A 25,627-nucleotide genomic window follows, 5' to 3' on the forward strand; every position below is an offset into this window, starting at 1 on the left:
CCATTAAAGATTTTATCTAAGTGGGAAGCAAAATTAAAAGTTTGGAAACCTCTGGCTTAAGAGATAAAAAAGATGATCTCATATATTAGCATCCCTGTGTACAAAAGTGAAAACTATTTTGAACATTTTGAAACCTTAGAATTTGTTTTGCCTTTATAGTTAAAGATCAACTTCTATGTTTAGATCAACATTTCCTGAGCCCAGGAAGACACATTTTACTTTGCCACACATTTAATTTATTGTAATTTTACAACATTTACATTTGGCATACTCAAATCAAAGTTAGCAATACTGTTGCTAAAAATCAGATCGGTCAGTGTTACTTGTAAGAGTTTCAGTTTAATTCAACTTCGCCAAACCTCATGGTCCTGAAAACAAACTGCAAAGGGTGTGAAAACTCATCCAGTGGATGTCGGAATATGGACACATTTTCCCACCAAAAATAAAACCACTTTTCTCTTCTATCCGGACCACGCTAAAGACAGACCTAGACTTTAAACCAGACCAGGTCTCATGCTTTACAGATATCAGTGCTCAAAAGCCATTTAGGGAAGTTTATGCTTCAACATTGTAGTTAGTGTAAAACTACCGAAACGGCCTCCAAATAACGCTGTACATCGCTGGGAGGGATGAACGTCATCCGGTAAACATTCAAGAATTCTTCCTAACATTTACGTTTCCTCTAACGGAAGAAAAAACAGTAAACAGAAGCGCAACGGATAATTATAAAGCACGCTAAAAAAACACACACAGTTCAGTGGACAAAGCGTGTGACTTTAAGTCCCGGCACAGGAAGGGCCGGTGGCCCCACCCAACGTGTACCTCAGATCTTGGTCCTGGGGGAACTGAATCTCCGAAGCAGAGTTTTCCAGACCAGCAGCGGGCGATGGGATGTAAGAGGAAGCAGCCAGTGGGGTTGTGCTCTGAGGAGAAATGGGTACCTGACCGGGGTGGAGGTCTACTGAAGGACGCCCGTCCTCTGAGGCCTGCTGGGAGAAAAGCTGGAGCAGGGTGCCCACTACGTCAGATGTGATGTCACGAGGGGGTTTGGAGGTGGAGGATGCAGGTTCTAGTGCAGACGTGGAGCCTGTCGCCTCTGGCTTTATTAATGCAGCATCTGCGAGACAAAAAAAAAAACACAGACAGAAGAGTTAAACACAAGATTGTGTTAAAAACAATTAACACATTCAAGTTCACAAAGTGATGTATGAGCTACAATTGCTTGCACTGTGCCAGCCAAATACTGACTAGTTTCCTATTATAGTAATTTGTGCATTTAAACTATTTAAATAATAGTGACTTCATTTAAATAAAATATAAAAAAATTAAAATATGATTCAATCTTCATGCAGATGTGTATAATGTAAAATTGGTTAAATCTAACACATAGTATTTGTGTCTATATTTTTTACACTATTTTATATTAAAAAACACTTATTTATGTGTATATAACAACGTTATCCATATTACATATTATTTGAATTAAAAGTGCATAGTGATCAGCTAAAGTAATTTTTTGTGATTGACTGTTTTCTACATAAATGCCTCCTACATAATGTTAATTTTTTACCTTGATGTCTTTAATATTGACTGAGTAAGGTTATGTAAAAGATTGAAATCAAACTTTAATGCTTCTAATATCAGCCTTAGATTATGAGACTATAACCTGGATTTCACACATATTAAAATCATTAAAATAGATTAAATTTTCTATCAATAAGACGATTTTCTATAATTGAGTTAATCTCTGTTTTAGTACAAATACAGCTGAAAGTCTCAAAAAGTTAATAAATATTAAAACGTAATAAAGTTAATAGGTAATAGATTTAAACTTGCACAAGCAACAAAGTCTGTGTTTATACATTATTTATATGTTTATATATACATACACACTGTTTGTCTTTTAAAAACTTCTACATGGTTAAAAATTTTGCATTTTTGTTACATCAACATATATTTTTTGCTACTTTAACTTATAAAAACTAGTTGAAGTTGTTTAACTTTTTAAAACTATTTTTAAACATTTTTTAAATACTTATATAAACTTTGCCAATTTATGCACAATACATCTAGAAGTCTATACACTGTAAAAAAATGCAGCATGAAGTTAAAACAACTTTAAGTTTTGACCTATGACGAGTTGACATAACTTATAAAAACTAGTTGAAGTTGTTTAACTTTTTAAAACTATTTTTAAACATTTTTTAAATACTTATAAACGTTGCCAATTTATGCACAATACATCTAGAAGTCTATACACTTTAAAAAATGCAGCATGAAGTTAAAACAACTTTAAGTTTTGACCTATGACATAACTTATAAAAACTAGTTGAAGTTGTTTAACTTTTTTAAGTTATGTCAACTCGTCATAGGTCAAAACTTAAAGTGGTTTTAACTTCATGCTGCATTTTTTACAGTGTATAGACTTCTAGATGTATTGTGCATAAATTGGCAAAGTTTATAAATATTTTGGTTATACATGTTATATATGTAACTGTTTTTGTGTATATAATAAATCTTTGAAACATTTGTAAAGCTGTACATTTGCTATATCTTCGTTACATGAATATTTATGTAAAAAATATATTAAAGGGACAGTTCACCGAAAATGAAAATTGTGTCATCATTTACTCTCCCTCATGTTGTTACAAACCTGTACAAATGTCTTTATTCTGACAAACACAAAGTCAGATATTTTGAAGAATGTTTGTAGCCAAACCGATCAGAAGGTCCATTGATTTCCAAAGTATTTTTTTTCCTACTACGGATGTCAGTGGGGCTTCTGATCAAACTTCAAAATATCTTTGTATTCATCTGAACAAAAAAATGCATACAGGTTTGCCATTAGCATCGCGTTAAAAAATAACCAAAGAGTTTCAATATTTTTCATATTTAAAACTTGACTCTTCTGTAGTTACATTGTGTACTAAGACCGAATGAAAATTAAAAGTTGTGAGATATGGCTGCACAGGCGTAGTGATATAAACGCACTGCCCGAAAATAGTCCCCTGCAAAGTAACCAAGGGGACTATTTTCGGTCAGTGAGTAACATCACTACGCCTGCTGCAGCCATGTTACATCAACAAAGTCCTTGATTATTTCGTCAGTTTGATAGTATAGTTCACAGCCATATCTGCCTAGAAAATCACAACTTTTAATTTTCTGTCGGTCTTAGTACACAATGTAACTACAGAAGAGTCAGGTTTTAAATATGAAAAGTGTTGAGACTCTTTGGTTGTTTTTTAGCGTGATGCTAGTGGTCTAATCAGATTCAATGGATTGTGCTAAGCTACGCTAAAAGTGCTAGCACCAGACCTGGAGATCAGCTTAATGAATTTCAAAACAATAAAAATCAAATGCTTAACTCTAGGGGAGCTGGAAAATTTGCATATTTTCAAAAATAGTGGAGTGTCCCTTTAATATGAAGTCTTTTTCTAAATGAATTGTTTAAAAATACATAAAACAGATGAAATTTTATAGACTACAAAACAAGGCACGCAATGCACCTGAGAGTCTGACCAGAATTGCTAGTCTCAGCCAACCTACTCATAAGGTAATAACTGAGCGTATACTAGCTTATCTAATAATAGTGTTTGAATGTGTATATAATTTTAAGTGTACAGATTAAGACAGTAAAGATTTTTTGAAGGATGGTGGTGATAAATGAAGTCATGCATCATGCTCGCACACATGCACTTATTAAACTACTTAGATTGAAAGCTGACTCATTGAAACATATAGTTTATGAGTACTTTCTAGTGTGTTTAAAGTTTATTTGACTAATGATATGTATTTCTGATTTTTAAGATTTAAATATTGTACTTTAATCACTGCAACAAATGAAAGATTGATAAATAAAACAACTAAAACAAAACCCTTTTGCATTTGTATAAAACAATATAAAGGTGCTGACAAAATATACAGCGTAGCTTTATTTGACACTTCTCACAGTAAGACTTTTATTACAGTGTGTATTCACAAATTAAAACCCAAAGACTGTTTAGTTAGGAGAGATCAGAAAGAAAACTACTGATGAGAGGATAGGGTGACTGAGCTACAACGACCATGAGCTCAAGAATGACATTTTATAAAGTCGAATTAAAGCAGTAAACGTTCCTGACTTTTCCTTTGCATGTAAAAATCTTACGAAACTATAAGATCATGCACATAGAAATGGGTGAATCTCACAAAACTCTTTTGTCCATGTGTGTATTGGATGTATGGTGCATGTTCAAATTTGACCACAAAAAAAAACTAAGTGGACAGCTCACCGACAAAAATGTAAATTCTGTCATAATTTACTCACCCTCATGTTGTTCCAAACATGTATGAATTTCTTCCTCTTATAAACACAAATGAAGATATTTTGAAGAATGTTTGCAACAAAGCAGATCTGGGGCACCATTGACTTGCATAGTAAAATAATACTATTGAAGTGAATGGTGCCCCAAAATATATTCCTTTGTTTTCAGCAGAACAAAGAAATGTATACAGGTTTGCAACAACTTAAGGGTGAGAAAATGCCAGAATTTAGTTTTTTTTGTGAACTATCCCTTTAAGTTATTTAAACTTGTATTTGGGATCCTTAATGCATTGTGACATTTTCGTAACACCTAGTTTGTTTGAGACCTCCAAACGCTCTCGAAGCAGGACAGTGTGTATATGTGAACAACCCAAGTGATCGAAGATCCCCCAAAAAAGACCCAAAAGCGAACCGTACTCGGACCATACCCAGAGTATGGTTCGCTTTTGTGGTTCGATTTCTTTTTGACATGTAAAAGCAATGAAGTCCCGGTCCGCTTTGCGTGTGGTTTTGACATGATGAAGTTGTGATGTGAACAAGAAAGGGTCTGAGATCACTTCCAGTTCAGTTCCTTTTCTGGTTCACTTTAAGTGAACTGGGTTTGGTTCTTTAAAAATGAACTATGTGTGAAAACATCCTAAAACAGATTATCAGTCGCTAAAATTGTGATTAATATCATGATGTATTAAATTTAATATTAATTTTCATTTTTAATCCCAATTTTCATTCAATATTACAAACCACTCTAGTGCAATGATGTTTATTTAAAGGTGCAGTGTGTAAGTTTTAGTGGCATCTAGTGGTGAGGTTGCGAATTGCAACCCATGGCTCAGTCCACTGCTCTTCCCTCGCTTTTGAAACGCATAGAGAAGCTACAGTAGCCGCCACCGGGGCTTCTTTAGAAACATGGCGGCACAAAATGGCGACTTCCATGTAAGGGGACCCTCTGTGTATGTAGATAAAAACGTCTCATTCTAAGGTAATAAAAACATAATGGTTCATTATTAAAAGGTTTTTATACACCCCTTATAAAATAGTTTTGTATATTATTTAGCATTCCTGTCAAGAGATCCTTTTAAAAATTACACACTGCACCTTTAATTAGTATAAATTAAAGACAGTACAACTTTTTCTACTATGAAATAAATATTTTGAATACTACTAATTTCTAATACTGAAATTGTATTAATAATTAGCGCACAAATGGAAGATACTTAAAAAAATATATAATATGAATTGAAAATACCTAGGCTTTGTGAAATTCACCCATTATCTGTGCTAGGCCAGTTCAGTATGAAATACGTAACTATGCGTAATGCTAACTCTCAGACATGTAAATTAATCTGTGTATTCATTTAGAACAGAGGCACAAGTAAACATGTGTCCAAAACTGCTCTTTATTCCAGAACTACTTCATCTGGGATCAAAACACAGACAGGTTAATGCAAACACTAACCATCCTATTGGCGTTTATCCTTCTGGGGGTACAGTGGACGCAACATAGCCAGTTTTGCGCACAAAATATCAAGCGTAGCGTGTGAACGAATGACACGAAAACAGTGGCTTGGGATTTTGTTCCTAAGAAAAATAAAATGCTGCAAGGCTAAAATTTAATGAAAGTTCACGACAGCAGAAAAAAACATTTGGGTTTCAAATAAACATGACAATTTATTTATTATGTTGCAGCTTGCAGTCTTCCAACGAACCGTTTCCCTTCACAAGATAGGAAAACAACAACGAAACAAACATCTTTGAATGAAAAGCGTATAATTGCCTCGATGCGGGTGGGTCCCACATACCCAGCCGTCAGTGGAGAGCCGATGAGACATTACAAACTTGTTTTTTAGTAGTTGCGGCCAATTCGATTACTCAGGCCCCGCCCCACCCGTAGACTTAGCTAACACTTGCCCTCGCTGCCCTTGACGGATGCCGAGCTGTCTCGCGCCACGGCCTCGTCCGACCGCACTCCGTTGCTTTCGTCCGCTCGCTCCGCCCCCTGTGCCTGAGCCTTTATCAGCTGCTCCAACAGGAGCGTGAGGAGGCCGGCCTGGTCTTCCTGGGGAAGATCCGAAGGCTGAGGATTGCTAGAGGACTGGAACAGGGTGGAGAGATGGCTAAGCACTTCTTGCTGCTGCGCGGGGTCCACTTCAGGGGTAGAAGGGGCGGCGGGCGTTTTAGACAGCAGCGATGTTGAAGGTTCGGAGGAGCTGCGGAGTAACTCGGCCATCTGCGGGAGATTAAGATTGTCTGATTGGCCCTGGAGCAGGTTCAGAAGCACAGCCAACTCGGTCTGGTTCAACTGCTCCGCTGCCGCTCCCAAACCTGTGCGTAGAAAATCAGCACACAAGTTACATGGCTTGTTATAAACTACAGCTGACCAAGATCCACTCACTTTACAGTAACCCAAACACGGTGGGGAGGCAAGGATATAGGGATAAAATTAAATGAATGTACAGACCACATTAAAAACTACGTGCCCATACTTACATAAGTCGACCAATCAGATTTGTGCTTACCATATCAAAAACTTTAGGTTTTGTGTGTTTTAGTGAAAAGATTATTATCCGAGACAACTCATAGCCCACCTTCGAGCTCACTGGCTGCAGTATTTGCTGGCGCAGGACGGGCAGATGGAGGTGGAGGAGGTGGTGGCGGCGGGCGGCTCTTCTCCCCTCCAGACTCCTTTCGTGGCGCTTTGGCGACAGGGAGGTCCTCAGGCACTCCGCTTTGTCTCTGTCGCCGTCGTTTCTTGCTCCACAGCTCGTGACAATCTTGCCAATGAGGCAAATCTGGAGAACATTTGAGTTATTACAACAAAACTCTTTGTATCTTTATTGGCACAATGTCATGTGACCAACAGGTACAGAATTAGATTATTTTAATGGATTTCTTTAAAGGATTAGTCCATTTTCTTAAAAAAATCCAGATAATTTACTCACCACCATTTCATCCAAAATGTTGATGTCTTTCTTTGTTCAGTTGAGAAGAAATTGTGTTTTTTGAGAAAAACATTACAGTATTTTTCTCCATTTTAATGGACGTCAATGGACCCCAACACTTAACTGTTTTAATGCAGTTTAAAATTGCAGTTTCTAAAACTCTAAATAAACTCAAACGAGGCATAAGGGTCTTATCTAGTGAATAATTGTCATTTTTGTCAAGAAAAATAAAAAATATGCACTTTTACACCACAACTTCTCGTCTTCCTCCGGTCCTGTGACGCGCCAGTGCGACCTCATGTAATACGTCATCATGTCAAGAGGTCACGGATGAAGTATCGAAACTACGCCCCAGTGTTTACGTGTGTGAAGAAAGAGGACCGTTCTGACGTTATTGTATGTCTAATGATACTAATTAATGTCTTTGTGTCAGTTTATTGTTTAAAATGGTCCGCAAAAGTGTGTTTCATATATGTAACACGTGACCTTTCCACGTCATTACGCAATTACGTGAGGTCGCACTGGCTCGTCACACAGCTGGAGGAAGACGAGAAGTTGTGGTTTAAAAGTGCATATTTTTCTTGTCAAAAATGACAATCTTTTCGCTAGATAAGAACCTTATGCCTCGTTTAGAGTCCAAGGGTTGGGGTCCATTAAAGTCCATTAAAATGAGCAAAATCCAGGAATGTTTTCCTCAAAAAACTTAATTTCTTCTCGACTGAACAAAGAAAGACATCAACATTTTGGATGACATGGTGGTGAGTAAATTATCTGGATTTTTTTAAGAAAATGGACTAATCCTTTAAAGCTCATAGACACCTTAAAAGTAAGGCTCTTTTATGGCAATGCATACTGCTAGCTGTAATTAGCACAACCTGTATAATGTTAATTTTAAAGTTAAACTCTCATATGTGTGGGGTTTATGTTATACAGTGGATCTCTTTCAAGTCGATCATATTTATTAAAAAGATTTAAACGATAAAGATGTGAGAGATGTACTGACTCTGGCGGTGACATTTTGTTGGGCTCCACGTCACACAGAAACTGGCTTGCGAGGGCCTGCTCGGCTGTGCAGCGTTTCGACGGGTCCAGCGTCAACATGTGATCCAGCAGGTCAAGCGCCGAGGTGGGCAGGCTGCAAGACAGACATTTTTAATATACTGGTATACTAAACCTTTTCCACATGGACACATGCTGTTATGGTGGCATGATATGCTTAAATCATTACTACATCAACCAATACAGATGTCTGAACAACCAGGGGTCTCATTTATAAAACTGTGCGTAGGATCCTTACTAAAAGTTTACATATTCACAAAAGCCAAAAAATATTAAGACTTATACAACAAAGCAATTATTCACTTTTTAAATCACAAATCACCCACAAGTGTGCGTACATGAATCATCCTGAATCATCCCAACTTGTAAGCCCATTCTCAAGTTAGCTAGTCAAGTTAGTTTTTTATAGATCACAACCTTTGTGTAGAAACTGCCGGATACACGTTTCCAGCCCCGTTTTGTGCATACACGCTTTATAATGAGACCCCAGATAATTTTACAAGTCAGTCCAGCAGAACAGATTTGAAAACAAAGCATTGTATGCCTGCAGCGTGAACAAAGCCAAACTTACAAGATAAATACAACTTATTAATTCATTGATGGCACCAATCAGAAACTTACAAAGCAAATTCCTCTCGTAAGCGTCGCCTGTATTGTTTCTTGGGTCTCATCGTGTTAAAGTAAGGCAGCTTTATCACATCTGGCCATGCAGCAGGACACGGACTTCCACACAGACGACTGGACAAAACAAATAAAACACAATCTATGGTAACAGCACCTCACAAAGTACATTTGCTCAAGTTTTTATCACATAGGATTGACTACACACCTGATCAGCTCCAGCTGCAGTAGCTCCTGGTTGGCCTGGAAAATTGGTTTCTTAGTGAAGAGCTCTCCCAAAATACACCTGTACACAAACAATCATTTAGATTTCAACATAAATGCACAAAGGAAGTTGGTGTTAGCGGATAACAGATATTGGCTTACCCGCAGCTCCATACGTCTATAGCAGGCGAGTACCTCTCCTCTCCCAATAGCAGCTCAGGTGGTCGGTACCATAATGTGATCACCTTATTAGTGTAAGGCCGACTGGAAATGACCAGACACAAAGACCATAAAAGTAAAGACAAAGAATGAACAGGATTAAGCACTGCTATTACTATTTCTGCATCCAAATACCCACACTTGTGGTCTTGGCCACTCGAGAACGGGTGCACGCGACAGGAAGTAAGGGCGCAAGACTGTCCCATGTCTTAAAACTAGCTAAGTGCAGTGCCCTTAACCCACCGCTTCAACCGATATTCAAGGCAAAGCATATCTGATCATGCATTCATGTTCTGGATGTAAATCTTGACACTTTTGCTTAAACCTCCAGAGATGTCGCAGAAACTTTTAATTGTAAGTTAAAGGCTCTCTAAGCGAATAATGTGCGACGTCACTTCCTGTTGATGTTTGAACTGTTTTCAAACAAACGGAGCGTAGCTCACTCCTCCCCCTCCCTCTCCCGGCCGGGGGTTAAAAAACGCGCCCAACCCCCACCCCCAAATCCTTCTTGTCGTTTATTGGCTGGAACACTTTGTTATGTTTTGTTGTGCTAGGTTTGGCCACTATGTTGATATTGCCGTTTGTCGAGCCTGAGCTGTCTACAGAGATCGCGTTTTTTTACAGTTTGATCAGCGGACAGGCAGCAAGCAGATAGTGAGGAGATGTTTGCTGTATCTAACAAAAAATGTTTTATGGTCTAAAACGCGTCAATTCGCTTAGAGCGCCTTTAATAAGTACATATTACATATTATTTTGGTATTAAAACAAAAAGTGTTACACATTTCATTGGTGCAAACATTGTTCTGTATTTTGTAAAGCCTCTGCAACTGCTTTTATTACATAATTAGAAATATCATTAATTGTGTGTCGTTTATTCAGGGACTATAAACAATAAACTTTAATTAATTTTTTTACAGGTGGCAAGAATTCTTTGCAAATGTGGGTATATGGACGCAGCCTATGAATAAGGGATAATGCCACGCTTAATATGGCCACTCTGGCAACAAAATCCCGCCTTTCAGTAAAAAAAACAACAACCATCAATCGATAAAGACTGACGATTGTCTGGGGAAGTGGTGCGAAAGTAGAAACAACCTTGTGAAGTGGTTGTTTTTAGCCCAATTTAAGCTTAAAAAGATACTCCAATCAAATAACAAAATTATGAATTCATTTAAAAAAATATTTATTTCCTTCTCAAGCAATCTGGGATACACATGTACATCATCTTTCACAGAGGTAATCCACACGGCTCCAATGGGTTATTTAAGATCTTCTGTGTGTAAGCGATGCAATGTTTTAAGAAAAATTCCAACTTTATACACTGTACTTTGCACAGTGACTTTCGAGACGTGCGTGAGTCCTATAGAGGGTATGCAACGACATCACTTTTCCACGTGACCACGCCGGAGCTCGTGGCACGTTGAACGTGGCAAAACGTTTAACAAAATGGCTGGTTTTCATAGCAGCTGCTGTGAAAACAGCAGTAAAACTGACTATTATCTAAATGGTAAAAGTAATGGTAAAGAGTTAATATCAGGTTTAATTGTGATTTTAGGGATATCTGTCTTTCCCCATTTAAGTAGATAGGACATGGCTGCCTTGTGGAATGACAAATTATTAGGGGTGTCAACAATAATCGATTCGGCAATGCATCGCAATGCGCGCATGCACGATTCAGCATCAATGCAGCAAAGTGCCATAATCGATTATGTAACTGTTTATTTTCTGGCCTTGAGTGGACAATAAAGTTGTGAAGTTTCAATGCTTCAGGGGGCATAACAACAACAATCAAGATGGCTGAGGCGGAGAGAGATGACAGTGATAAACCGGTAAATAAAAACGCACCCTTTTCCATGGAAAGTGGACATATGGGCACATTTCGGATTCTATGAAGTTAATGGGAAACTAGACAAGACTTACGCTGTGTGTAAAATTCTCATCTCAGGTATATAATTGTCATTGTCTTAAAGCTGCCAAGCTTCCGTTTTTGTTGAGAATAGTTGCACTTGACTTTACTACTTGACTGATTAAAATTTTGCCTTGTGTACAGTAGAATTCTGATGCATCGCAATGCATCGTAGAATCGAATTGAATCAAATCGTTACCTTGTGAATCGTAATTGAATCGAATTGTGAGGGTAGTGCCAATGCACACCCCTACAAATTATTGCTTTAGTTAGCGTTTAAAATTATCTTTAAAAACCGAAGTGCATCATGTAAAAATGTATGCATGAAGTTTTTTCATAAAAACGTGCATAGCATTAAATCAGTGGTTCTCAAACTGGGGTCCGGTGCCCCCAGGGGGGCCGCGAGATGGTGCCAGGGGGGCCCCAGTTTTATGACATTTTATAAAATACATTAATTTATCATGAATTTTGTGTAATAAAAATAATAATAATAATAATAATAATAATAATAATAAGGCTACTAACCAACAGCACAACTTTGTGTAATTGAATGTTTTATTTAATTAAAATCTTAAGTTTGAGAACTGTTTTTGTCATAAATTTTCTTTGGGGGGCCGCAAAGGAATGCACCGTACACAAGGGGGGCCACACGCTGAAAAGTTTGAGAAACACTGCATTAAATAACTAAACTAGGATTTCTGAAATTACCTTTCCTCTGAGTTATACAGACGAGCCAAGCCAAAATCTGCAAGCTTGATCTGACCACTATAAAAGAGAATCAGCATAAGAGAGGTTTGCAAAATAATAAACACCATGTTGGATGGGAAACAGGTTACAATCACGGATTAAAAACACTGGTACCTGTTGTTCAGCAGTATATTGGAGCACTTGATGTCTCTGTGTAGAAAGTTTTTTTTGTGGCAATAATCTAATCCCTCCATGAGCTGATGCATGAAGCTCTGTATGTGTTCATGAGAGAAAGACACAAGCCCAGACTCCAACAGTCCCATCAGGTCGTGGTCCATGTACTCAAACACCAGGTAGAAGGCACCTAAACACATAAATGCAATTCAAAGGCTGTCTGAACACTAAAACACACAGTTATCAAACTAATAATGCATTTAACAGACCTTTGTCTTTTTTGAAGTCGAGCGCGTCCTGTTTGTCAGTGACGATTTCTTTCATGTTAACCACGCTGGTGTGGTTGAGCTGTCTGAGGATCTTGATCTCTCTAATGGCGGTGATGGGGAATCCTTCCTTTTCATTATCTAATCGAACCTTCTTCAACGCCACCAGCTCACCTTTACAGATGCATAATCGTCAGCACTTCTCATTTTAAAACTCATTAGCAGCAGTTTGACAAATCAGATAGCGGCAGCTCACCTGTGTCTTTGTCTTTGGCCTTGTACACCTGGCCGTAGGTTCCTTCTCCAATGATGCCGATGATGTCAAACTTATCCACACAACGTTTTCCCCAGTCAGTCTGAGTTTGTTTCCTTTCTCCGTACCTTGGACAGCAAATCCTAGAGAGATCACACGGAGACGTTGTCAGGTCTACTGCATTGAGTCTTAAGATGAACCGAGAATGTGATACAGTAATACTTACTTTGGTCTCTTCTTGTAGGTTTGTTGCAGAGGGATTGTGGGTTCCTGGACAGGTGATGGTGGAGGGGACGGGTCGGCTCCACGAAGCACTGGTGGGAGGGGCAACTCGCTAAGAAGGCGAGTCCTGACATCTTTTTCCTTTTCTTTCTCCTTTTCTCTTTCCTTCCGTGATGACCTCTGGGATAGTCTCTTCTTTGGACTGAAAGAGTAGGATAGACGATTAAAGATTAAAATAAAATGGCAGTGTCTATTTTTAGGCGTGAATACGTAAATATAGCGATCATTTTGTAAGAAACAGTGCAAACAAAACAATTACCATGATTTGACATAAATACTTCTATACAGATGTAAAAACAAATCCATTTCTTTATTTCTATGCCAAGAAAATGTAAGAATAAAAAGCTTACAAGTAAAAACCTTCACAAGCCAACTGAATAAAAAAAGATTGCTGTGAATACAAGCAACAGGATAATATAAAAAACATCATACCCCAAGTATATCACAGAAATAAATGTGGTCTTTGACTTGAAGCAGTATAAGACAAAATCTTGCAAACATTATCAAACCAACACAAAGTTAGAGAGTTGTTCATGGGTAACCACTTAGGACATCTGTAAGGCAGGAGGAATAAGTTTTGTATTTTTTTGTTAAAACCAAGGCCCAACCTTCCGGTCTCTCTCGTGGAGCCAACACGGAAGTGACAAACTGCAATTCATTGACTGGCCACTAGAGACAGGCTCTAAAAAGGAAGTCAATCCCATAGACCCCCCATCTTAGGCCTTGTCAACACAGACACAGGTATTTTTATAACCTTGAGTTTTTTTATGCGGTTTGGCTGTTCACCCACACGGAAATGCAGTATCAGGTCACTGAAACCAAACATTTTTGAAAACCCCTGCCAGGGTGAGGATTGTCAGAAACGCCGGTTGCAGTGTTGTCGTGTAAACAGTAAAACCGGGGATTTTTGCTTTTGAGTAAGGGTTTTGATTGGCCAACGTGGCTTTACGATTAGGGTTATATCACCGCCTGCTAGTGTGGCATGCTCTTGACAGCGCGTGATAGCGTGTTTATGGGTGATTCTCAGGAAATTAGACTTATGAAGTGTCATGAAGCATTTTGATAAAAAAAGTAAATGCAAAGTTAGAGTATCAAAATAAGAAGCATGCAGTTACAAACAACTCTTCATGTACTATTTTGCACATGATTTCAAATGACATACAAACCAATTTTGTTGTTTTTCCACTAGGGATGCTCACATTGACCGTTTAACCGTTAACCGAAGGTAAGAATTTATGACCGATTAACATTATCAGTTAAAATAAAAAAATATGTGTTAATACATGGTGCGTGTCCTGTAAATGACACAAATTATTGCTGCCCTGACGGTCTGATAAAGTAATCATTTGTATGAGAAATCATTTGTATGCGTGTTTGGAAGCTGAACGGAGACGCGCGCGTGTCCGCACAAGATGACGCAGTCCGTCTCGCACACATCCGGACAGACGTTCGCTGATGGCCTCTGACCCTGTCCATAACCATCTCTCTTTTTGCACAAACGGAGAAAGACGACGCAAAAGCAAAACTTTCTAAAAAGCATCCTGCTTTAGAAATGACCACTGTGGTAGATGAAACGGAGACAATCTGCCCTTTTTGGATATTATTCCCCTGGACTGATCGCGTGCTTTTTAATAAGGTAATGTTGCGTGAATATCTGATAATGTATGAATCCTGGTTCTGTTGTTGATCTGTCGCTGCTGTTTGCACATTCAAATTAAATCTTTTGTTTTAACTAGGTCACAGACAACCGTCAACTGTATTTTTACTCAATGACAATTTCATATTAAAATCTTATAAGTTAACGGTTAATGTTCGGTTTAGAAGCTACGGTTGTCGGTCGGAAAAATTAACTGATATGAGCATCCCTATTTTCCACATTTAAGTGGAAATTTTCATTACCGCAACGTGTCCATGACTGGATTAAGGGCTGGGCAAAAAAAATCTATTTTTCGATTAATCGTTTTTTAAAACGTGGTCGATTCAGAATCGATTCTCAAATAGCAGAATCGATTTTTCCCCATATTTTTTTCTATAAACATTGAACGTAAGATTAACGTTAATCAAATTACTAGTCTTCTTCACTAGATGTCACCCTCTTTTTTGCCTTGCGCGATGTTACCAAGGAGCCTGTCATTCTTTCATTCAGTGCTTAAAATGGCGGTTTCAAGTGCTTCGTCGATGCCGCCTTCACATAAAAAGTAAGAGGTTTGGAACCATTTTAGATTTCGCAAGCAAGACGACAACGTTAGTGTTGTGGCTTTTAATTTCTTTTTATTAATTACCCACTTGTAAACTGCTGTTCACTGTTATTTCTTATTAATATAGTATTTGTATTAAATCTATATTCATTGAGTTGAATCGAGAATCGAGTATAAAAACCGTCCCGAGAATCGGAATCGAATCAATTTGATAAGCTTGTGAATCGAAATTGAATTGATCTGGAACTAGGCTTGCCGCGATAGTCGGTGAAACGGTGATAACCGGTGCTTCAGCCTCTCACCGGTTATATCACTTGCCCACCGCGACACCGTCTCTCATCGTCGTTTTGATATTTTCGTGTAATTAAATCATTTAGTTTCGTTAGAGAGAGCAAACACTTACAACTGTATGTGTCTGTTGTCTGAATTCAGCGGGGCTGAACGCGCGTCACGTCACAGAGCCGCAGGTGTCAGATTTCATTTATTTCTGTCAGAGTTTGCAAGGCGAGCTGACTGACCAGATGATGACAGAAGCCGCGTGCTTTGCTCGTTTTTGTTATAATATACATATATGATGTTTAATATAAGCGAGATCGTTTTGTTGTTGTGTTTTTCATCAAGAAAAATATTAAACCCATCATTCAAGCAGCGCTTTTATGGAGAAGTAGCCGGTTGCTCTGCTTGGGACTGGTGGGTTCTGTAAGGAATTACCTGCGCACATTGACTCAAGCACTTAAGTAAACCAGCTGTTGCACTCACATTGCACGCAAATTCATAGGCGATTTAACGCAGCTTACGCGAGCGCTGCCTTTAAACAGTTGCGTAATTCAAAAGTGAAAGTAAAATGTGCACGTCTGCATGCGCATTTATAAGCCCCTCCCACTCGGTGATACCGGGATCACCGAGTTTGTGACGCGCTGATTAACCGGTGGGAAAATTACCTCACCGCGGCAACTCTATCTGGAACATCTGAATCGATACCCAGCCCTACATGGATTTGGGTTCTTTTGACATGGAAAATTTAGAAAAAAAATAAAAAAATAAAAACATTTTCAGTTAATGTTATACTATAAACATTTACAGTAAAGAAACATGTGGTATTTGGTGATCATTGGTAAATGTAGAGACAATAATAAGGAAATATAAATGTGTTTAAGACCAATTTTTTCATCCTCCACAACAATTTTCATTCAATCATTGTTTAAGCCCTCAAGAAACTAACATTTAAAAAAAATTGTTGGAAGGGACATAATAGACTGTGACACACAAGATGGATGCCAGGTAAGTTGTTCTTATTTTTTCTCTCCAGAAAAAAATTCAAATTGAAATTTTGATTTTCATAGTACCTAGACAACTTTTAGTTCTCATTACTGAAACATGAGTTTGTAAATGCATATATTTAATTTAATATCATGTTGCGGTAATGATAATTTTTGATAATGATAATCTAAAAAATGTAAATAAGTCTTAAATATTTTTTAAATCCTCTAAAAATAATGGTTATAGTAAATTCAGACCCTAATCTTATATGTGCAAAAAAATTGGATTCAAGGGCTTTTAAAAATTATGATGCTGGACACCTTCTAAATCTGGATTTCGTGAGAATCACCCTAATGAGCAGAGAATGCGCGATTTGTGCGCTCCTATCACACAGAAACGGCATGCGCATATAGCACAGTTGTTTGTGTTTCAATGGCTTAAAATCAGTTGTTTTAAATACGTGTACAAACGTTACGTTTTTGCGGACAGCAACGAGACATGGACACGTAACCTCAATAGTCCAAAATCTCAAAATTTCAACCGGTTTATCATATCTACCGGTTAATCGCCCACCCCTACTCCTATGTGAACGCAAACATCCCCCATAATTGTTTCTGGGATCGTTCCCGTCAAGGGGACCTAGTAAAATTGCCATTACATTTACGGAATGCATCCTGTGTGTCGCAACACGTGCATGTCATCGCAACAAGAAGTTATGGTTCAGCTCCAGGGTTTTAAATGCAGATCAACAATCCCAACAAAAAACATCTTCAAACTGGAATGAAGCAGAGATCAAGGAGCTCATCACCATACGCTCTGAAACTTGTATCAATCGGCAGCATAATACAACTGTACCTCATTCATTCATTTAAAATCAAATCAGAAACAAAAAAGCATCCGCGTGGTTTCTTGAGAAAGAAATCGCGAATAAGAAGCAAACTTAAGATGCTGTGTATAAAATCTACTAAGTGCACGATTGCAAATAAAATGCACGTCATGTGTCTTTTCCGGAAAACGTCACATCACGTAAATTATTAACACTGTGAATTAATCAAAATAAAACGATCCCTGGTAAACTCCTGGACACTTTTCTGTAATCGGTGTGTGAAAAGGGCTTAGAACACCTGTGTGAACATAAGGGGACCTTAATCTGTAAAGCCAGAAAAAATAAAGAATTTTAACACATTTCAATAGAAGCGCTATGTTGATTTAGAACAGCCTGTATTGCAAACAAAACATTTGATAAATATGGAGACAGAGTGAAGCATTTTCTGCTAAAATTAACCGAAAGTTAAGGCCCAACTCCTTTACTTGCACCTGCACTTCAGCTATGCAACACGGCTCCCAATATCAATGCTGAAAACTGTTAATGTGAGCACAGATGTACATATGCACTGCTAACATAAGCTGTCTCTTAAGAGGCTTAAGTGTCTCTTACCTGTCTCTGCTGTCTCCCAAAAGAACCGGCGGGAGAGGAAGCAGTGGGAGGGTGGAGGTCTTCACCGGTTGTGCAGGACTCTTTGTCGGTTTTTGGGTGGGGCTTTTTGGCCAGGAGGGAACAGATGCAGCCGGTGCTGAGGGTGGAGCTGGTGGCGGAGGGCTGGTTAGAGGAAGGGGTGGAGGGGATGAGAGAGGAAGTGGTGGAGGAGAGTTGGCAGGAAGAGGCGGAGGAGATGATATGGGTAGTGGAGGAGGATTGGACATCGGCGGAGGAGGATTGGACATCGGCGGAGGAGGATTGGACATCGGCAGAGGCGGAGGAGCCGTGGCGGGTTCCTCCGGTATAACGGTGCTCTGAGGCGGAGAGGGAGGTCTCTGCTGCTCGGGGGGTGGAGCAGTCTCTAGTGTCGACTCTGTGTTTTTAACTGGCAAGTTTACAGCGTTTGACGTGTTTTGGAGGAGCAAAGGAGAGTTTTTGGCGGCAGCCGCCTGACGTTCCTTTTTTCGCCGTGTAAGTTCGGCGCCAAGGCTGGATGTGATTGGAAGATGCGACGGTGATCGGTTTTCTTCTTTTTTTCCTCTAGAGCTTCCGGAATATAAAGAGTGTTTTTTAGTGCGAGAACGAGATGATGAGCGACGAGAGGAAGAGTAGTGTGGAGAACGGCTGCGGGAACGCAGGGATCGCCTAAAAAGGAGACAAAGAGGTTTTAAAAATCAACAGAACAGCAAACCATACAAAACATGGAGACCTTAAACGACTCTAATGTGAACACACTGATAGTTTTTTGCGTTAAAAAAATTCAAATTTTTATGTGGTGATTATTGGACAACACACCCGTTGTAAACAATATGCCTATGTGATAAAGATTTACTGCTTTCACTACAGCAACTCCTTAAATGGCACATATTATGCCCATTTTTACAAGATGTAATATAAGTTTCAGGTGTGCCTAGAATGCGTTTATGAAGTTTCAGCTCAAAATACTCCACAAATCATTGACTGTTTTCATGGGTGTACCTTTAAAGGTGACATAGAATGATTGAACGGGGTGTTTATCCTTGTTCTGTGATGTGACATGTAGACAAAAATGTTTTTGTTTGGGTCTGTAATGCCTTAGAAGCTTCCTAAAAACCTCTCTCAAATAGCTATTTTGGGTTGGGGGAATTTAAACAAGTGGTTTTGCACCTATTTGGCTCCCCCTACTGGCTTAACTTGCAATCTCATTACTGATTGGCTGACTTTGCTGCCACTCAAAAAATGTAGCCAATTATTTTAAAGTGAAGGGGCAGGGAGATGCCTGTGATGTCATAAGCATCAGTTTTTCAGATTGGGCTGTTTTCTGGCTGACATTTCTAAAGAGGAATTTCTATGAGATTGAAATGTTTGGAATGTCTAGAACTTTTTGTATGTTTGTGAATGCGGGTAGACTACCATTATTCAAAAAAGACAAGGTAAAAATGGTTTTTCATTCTCTGTCCCCTTTAAATGCAAATGAGCAAACGCTCTTACCAAAAGAAAAGTGAGTGCTTTCGATAAAAAATATTTACCCACATAAGCGCTACAATGTCTGCTAACAAACACATTTAGTAAAGCTTTTGGGTTAAATTAACCAGACAGTCAGTGGCTGTGGGCAGGGCTTCATCAGTGTGACATCACATTAACAAAAGAATTAAAACATTAAAACAGCATGTCTGCTATGGTTTAATGGGGATTAAAACGGTAGGGTTGTTGTGTTGTTCACACACTACAAACACACATTTATGTCCAAACACCTTATAAAAGTGGATTTTGCATAACAGGTGCCCTTTATTTGTAATGTTAATATAACAGTAATATTTTACTATACTAAAAGACAATCCTCAAACATAACTTGCAAATATCTCATTATGCATCAGTGACACGATTAAACATGGATCAAATGTTATAATCTATCTAATGAAGGACATTATGCATTTTTATTGCTAATATAAAAAGCTTATCTCATACTGCGGCCTAAAAAACAAAATACAATTTATACTACTTTTCCATAATAATCAACACAGTCAACTACTACATAACCAATTTCAACTTTTATGACCTTATCATTTGTGTTTAAATAAATAACATTATTAGTAAAGCACATTTAAAGATTTGACTGAAAGCTCATGATAATCAGCATTCATTATAAATCCACAACAAGGGCAGTAAAATATGCTGATAATTAATTAATAGTGCAGATTAAATCAAGAACAATGCAGATATTCGATTACTCAGAATGACACCTATAACAAAGAAAGATAGTTTTGCTTTTTATTCTTTAATTAAAATGTCGTGAAATCCTAGAAATGCAGAGCATACGAACGGCAATTCTGTCACCCATAGAAAATAAGCACACACACACTCTTACAACTGTTGTGTTAAAACAACACATTTCGGGTCTAGTTAAGAACAACACATACAAACGTTGTTTGTATTCTTGCAATTGGCAAAGGCGGATTATCGCCACCAACTGGGCTGGAGTGTCTATTATTCAAGCTCTTAACGGAAGAATGTATGGGTGTGAGGCGTTTGGAAAAATAGGTCCACAAGTTTACAACGATCACCTGTTGGAAGGCGTCTTTTGCGGCGGTTTTTGTGTGGGCCTGTCGGTGAACGCCCCTGACCACTCGGTGAGTTTCACGTCTGTGTAAACGAAAGTTTAATGCATTTTAGGAAGGAAATTTCATCATAAACTATCTGAAAACAGGGCTTTAAGTCTAAAATACCGAACTTGTCCTTTAAACACAAAATCAACTAAAAAATGACGCATAATGGGTAAAATAGGATAACACAAACCAATGTGTAAAAAATGTACAACTCCTCATGCATTTTTAACCCTTTTGATTGCGAGGATGTGTGACCCAACCTGTGAAAATTGTGATTTACTGTTTCCTACATAAAGCCATCCTATATAATGTAAAGAACACTGTGTTAAAATATAACTTTAATATATTTAATATTGTCTGAGTAAGGTCATGTCAAAGACATAGACTATAAAGAATATAGACGATGTGTCCATGACATCACCCATAGGTTTGCGAAGAGCTTTTTTGAAGCCAATAGTAGGCAGTGCCTGCCGTTGCCATCTTGGCCATGCCCATGTGTATAAAAAATAAAAAAACAGGGGGGAAAATACTATATCAAAAACAAATCGGATTTTATTTCCGATCTTACCTGCAACATGTGCTGCCTCAAACATGGTTTTACACAAAGTAACCCCCCCCCCCAAATATTTAGACACTTGACATTTATGCATTAACATTAATGAAAATATTTTTTTCAGGTGACTTTAATGTAACACTATGGCTGCATCCAAAAACTTATGCTGGGTACACACCAAAAGATAATAGGGCTGATTTTGGGCTGATTTCTCCCCTTCCGACAATCCTGATATGACAAAAATGCTAATTTCTCACTAGAAATGCAATTAAAATGTGTAAAAAATGAAAATATACATTTAGGTACACTAAATTTGTGCTCCAGCTGCTTTCTTGGCAGCCATTTTATTTTTTCGAACTCAACCAGGCTCAACCAATCACATTCTCCATGTGCCCACACGCATAAAATTGTGGGACAAGATCTCAAAAGTCAGGAAGTAAACCTAACATTGGCCCTGTGTCTCAAGTCTTTCCCTAGCTCCGGAGGTCGTGAATTAGTATATTGTGTACACAGTTTCGGGCACTTGTAAGTACCCTAGCTCACTTGACATTGGGACACCGTTCACTTATATCCTGTGACGTGGCTTCTTAAGCGTGTTGTGATTACTCTCAGCTGTTACTTATCAACAACCAGCAAAACCAACAACTCTTTAATTTTTAGACAGTACATTGTAAAAACCACTGTCATTATCCTCTTATATAGCCGTGCATAAAATTGGAGAAATAATTACATTTTAAATATAATTTTTTTTTACAATTTTTAATAAATATTTTAAATATTGAGAAGATTGTGTTCTCTTACTGTCTAGCGATGTGTGTTTATATTTAAAACTAAAACAAATATTTGTCTTTATAAAAGGGAACATAGGGACCATCGATGCTCACTGGGTTTTGCGTTGCATTGTGGGAATTTTTTGGGAATGAACGTTCCAGTGCACTGGAAGGATTTTGCGATTGAGACAGCCCTTAAAATGGCCGACTCCCTGATCAGTGCCCTGACTACTGAACAAGGGAGCTGGTTGAAACACAGCCTAGACATGCCTTGATGCCTTCCTGCCTCCCCATAGTGGAATGCTGCCACAGAAGGCAACTTTTTGGACGCAGCCTATATTTAAAATCTCATTCGTTATAATTACATCATGGATGAGTAATCATGAACTAAAAATTAACAACATTTGGACAGCATTTATACTTTCTATAGATAATACAAATTGTTTATTCACGATTGTTCAATGTGCATTAAATAATGTTAAATGAATAGTCTACTCATTTTCAATATTAAAATATGTTATTACCTTAACTAAGAATTGTTGATACATCCCTCTATCATCTGTGTGCGTGCATGTAAGCGCTGGAGCGCGCTGCGACGCTTCGATAGCATTTAGCTTAGCCCCATTCATTCAATGGTACCATTTAGAGATAAAGTTAGAAGTAACCAAACACATCAACGTTTTTCCTATTTAAGACGAGTAGTTATACAAGCAAGTTTGGTGGTACAAAATAAAACGTATCGCTTTTCTAAGCGGATTTAAAAGAGGAACTATATTTTATGGCGTAATAGCACTTTTGGGAGTACTTCGACTCGCCTGAAAAGTCCACTCCCCTTCTCCCTCTCATAATGGGAGAGGGAGGGTGTTACTGCGCCGAGTCCAAGTACTCCCAAAAGTGCTATTATGCCATAAAATATAGTTCCTCTTTTAAATCCGCTTAGAAAAGCGCTACGTTTTATTTTGTACCACCAAACTTGCTCGTATAACTACTCGTCTTAAATAGGAAAAACGTTGATGTGTTTGGTCACTTCTAACTTTATCTCTAAATGGTACCATTGAATGAATGGGGCTGGGCTAGATGCTGTCGAGGCGTCGCGGCGTGCTCCGGCGCTTGCGTGCACGCGCGCGGATGGTGGAGGGATGTGTCAACGGTTCTTGGTTGGGGTAATAACATATTTTAATATTGAAAATGAGACTATTCCTTTAACAAATACAACTGCATTGAATATCTTTAATTAAATGCTAAAACTAACAAATACAGACATTAACATATAATGCAAAGTTATGTAAACTTAAAGGGATAGTTCACCAAAATTCTGTCACTATTTATTCACTCTCATGTTGTTACAAACCTGTCTAATTTTTTTTGTTCTGATGAACACGAAGAAAGATATTGTGAGGAATGTCTGTAACCAAACTGCTCATGGGCCCCACTCACCTCCACAGTATTCTTTTCTCCTACTATAGAAGTGAATGAGGCTCAGGAATGGTTTGTTTACAAACATTCTTTAAAATATCTTCCTTCGTGTTCATAAGAATAAAGACATTTATACAGGTTTGCAACAACATGAGAGTTAAGAAAAATAGAAATAGAAAATTTTTGGGTGAACTATCCCTTTAACTAATGTTAACAAATGAAACCTTGTTGTACAGTGTCACCCACTTTTACATACATATCTATGCAACTGAACGTCAACTCTGTCAGATAACACGTGTGGTGTTTGTGTGGTACCTCACCTGGACACCGGACTGGTACTGGATGAGCGTCGGTTGCCATAGGGACTGGCCGGTGAGTGTTTCCTGCTTATATACGGACTGCCATCCTTCTCGCAGCTCGAGGACCTTCTACGTCCGTACGGACTCTCTGATCTCTGCCTGCTCCGTCTGGACGGCTCCCTGTACGGGCTGGGGCTCGCAGCCCTGCGCCTGGATGAATAACTGTTGTCCGGCTCGCCGGTCGAAGGACTGTCCCCTACACTTCTCCTGGGACTCTCTGACTGGGCAGCGGCCTTCCTTCTAGGGCTACCCCGAGACTGGCTTTTCTTCTTGGGACTCGCCTTGCGACTCTTGGAGGCCTTTCGATGGCTCCTGTCCTCATAGACCTCTCTCCTCTCCTTGTCTTTGCGGGATTTGGATGAACGCCCGCTTTCTTTGCTCTGGGAGGAGGATGCGGAGGATGCGCTGCTGCCCACATTCACGGCCGTCTGGACCACAGCGGTTGAGAGAGATTCACTGGATCTCTTACTACCGGATTCATCCGATCGTTTGGATGTTGAAGGAAGGCACACGGCTGAGCTTGGCTTCTCCTTATTCTTCTTACTTTCCTTGCTCCCTCGATCCCTTTCCTTACTGCTCTTCTTTGGGACCTCCGTCCTTTCCTCCGACTCCCTACCCCGATGGGAGTCTTTGGACTTTTTCCTGGCTCGCTTGTGTTTATGAGTCCTATTGTCTCCACTGAGTCCCGTTTTGCCATATTCAGAATCTACGCGTTCAGAATCGGCCGGTTTTGCACCGGCAGGAGAGTCCAGGAAAGTGTCCGAGTCAGAGCTGATGTCGTCGTACTCAACCAACGGCTTGATGGCGCCCACTGCTGGAGGCGCGGTGGAAACGCAAGCAGAGACGACGGCGGCGGTTTCGGCCTCATGTTTGGACTTACTTCGCTTGAGTTTGGCAGAAGCGGAGCTCGTCGATTTTAAAAGATGCTTACCGGAGCCGGTGTGCGAAGACGGACCCGTTTTGCCGGCCCCACCGGTCGCCTGTTGCTGATGTTGGTAAAGCGATTCAGCCTTCCGTTTGGTCGCATGCAGGCGATCTGATCCAGGCATACCTCCACGTTAGAGCGACCAATGTCCTCCGGAGACGCGGACCTCTTCGGTCGAGACAGCACATGAACAGCAGAAATCACTTAATATTAAGTGAAATTTAAAATACCTCGAGACGGAAAAGTTGGATGCTGGCACAAACTAAGATGCGCAGGCGATTTAATGCGCACAGGTTATCCAGAAGTCATCCCCTGGTCCGGTTGTGCAAGATGTGGTTCCTTGAAAATAGTCCAAAATATATCCAACAGTACACACGCAACAAAAACGTTCTTTTTAACCATAAAGTTGATTCATGTCCTTCACGATGATGTTACTGGCGCCTCAGTCAGCGCATTGCGCTCGCGCCTCTCGACTGCGCGGCTAGCTTAGGCTAAGCTAGCTCCTCTCGAAAGACAAAAAGAAAGAACAAAAATACACGCTCCCTTGTTTTTGTTTGCTTATCCTTGTTCGATATCAAAGTGTAAACAGACGTTTAGCTCTCCTTGCACACGGTTGCCGAGCTTTGACCAAGTAAAGCTCTCTGTGCATGAATGTTTCCCCACATAACTGAAAATAAAACTTGACCCGCTTGCTTCTTGTTCACATATTCGCTTTAATGTTCAGTGTAAACTCTCTGTAGTTTCATATTTGTCGGAAATTGTCACATATTTATGTGTTAAAATTTGTTCCAGTTCACTTAAGCGGCTCTGGAAAGCAACCAGACCTATAATTTGGGCGATGTTCGTGGATATAAAAACCTCCACGGCCCTTAATTCAGAGAGAATTCACTTCATCCATTACAGCCAAAATTATGCGCAGCTTCCTCTGCGCATGCGCGGTATAAGCCCCTCCCACGGAAAAGGAAATACCACAAAACGCCACAGAATTCGTTTGATATTTAATAAAGGCACGGGTCTTATTTTTGGCTATTTCTTAGGGAAACATTTACCATAATGTTTTCTAGAGGTTTAAATTTGTATTTACCCGTCCCCACGTATTCACAGCGACGGCTATTGCCAGTGTATCTAACAGTTAACGCCGATTTAATTGGACAAGAACACTGTCAGT

General features: G+C 39.2%; 1 protein-coding gene across 2 annotated transcripts; it reads right to left on the reverse strand.

Annotated features, from left to right (window-relative positions):
* Positions 1-213: 213 nt before the first annotated feature.
* Positions 214-25,616, reverse strand: cdk12 (cyclin dependent kinase 12). Of its 2 annotated transcripts, none has more exons than XM_055220016.2 (14): positions 23,496-25,616; positions 17,810-18,496; positions 12,858-13,055; positions 12,635-12,774; positions 12,382-12,552; positions 12,113-12,302; positions 11,960-12,016; positions 9,289-9,390; positions 9,131-9,208; positions 8,923-9,039; positions 8,246-8,377; positions 6,889-7,091; positions 6,212-6,625; positions 214-1,117 (listed from the first exon to the last, which is right to left on the reverse strand). In XM_055220016.2, the coding sequence occupies exons 1-14, from the start codon at positions 24,581-24,583 to the stop codon at positions 777-779; spliced, it is 3,918 nt and encodes a 1,305-aa protein (XP_055075991.2). In that variant the 5' UTR covers positions 24,584-25,616; the 3' UTR covers positions 214-776. The 2 variants fall into 2 exon arrangements, 1 of the variants encoding a protein (XP_055075991.2); XR_012359816.1 differs by having other exon boundaries at positions 979-1,117; positions 6,078-6,625; positions 23,496-25,609.
* Positions 25,617-25,627: the final 11 nt, after the last annotated feature.

Source organism: Misgurnus anguillicaudatus, chromosome 20 (genome assembly GCF_027580225.2).
Source record: "Misgurnus anguillicaudatus chromosome 20, ASM2758022v2, whole genome shotgun sequence".
Taxonomy (NCBI): Eukaryota; Metazoa; Chordata; class Actinopteri; order Cypriniformes; family Cobitidae; genus Misgurnus; species Misgurnus anguillicaudatus.

Excerpts from the sequence above, each read along its gene's own strand:
- cdk12 (XM_055220016.2), bottom strand. The coding sequence starts at position 24,583 with ATGCCTGGATCAGATCGCCTGCATGCGACCAAACGGAAGGCTGAATCG. Across the intron at positions 12,553-12,634 it reads GGCCAAAGACAAAGACACAG|GTGAGCTGGTGGCGTTGAAG; the intron begins GTGAGCTGCCGC and ends GCATCTGTAAAG. Across the intron at positions 6,626-6,888 it reads TGCAGCCAGTGAGCTCGAAG|GTTTGGGAGCGGCAGCGGAG; the intron begins GTGGGCTATGAG and ends TTCTACGCACAG.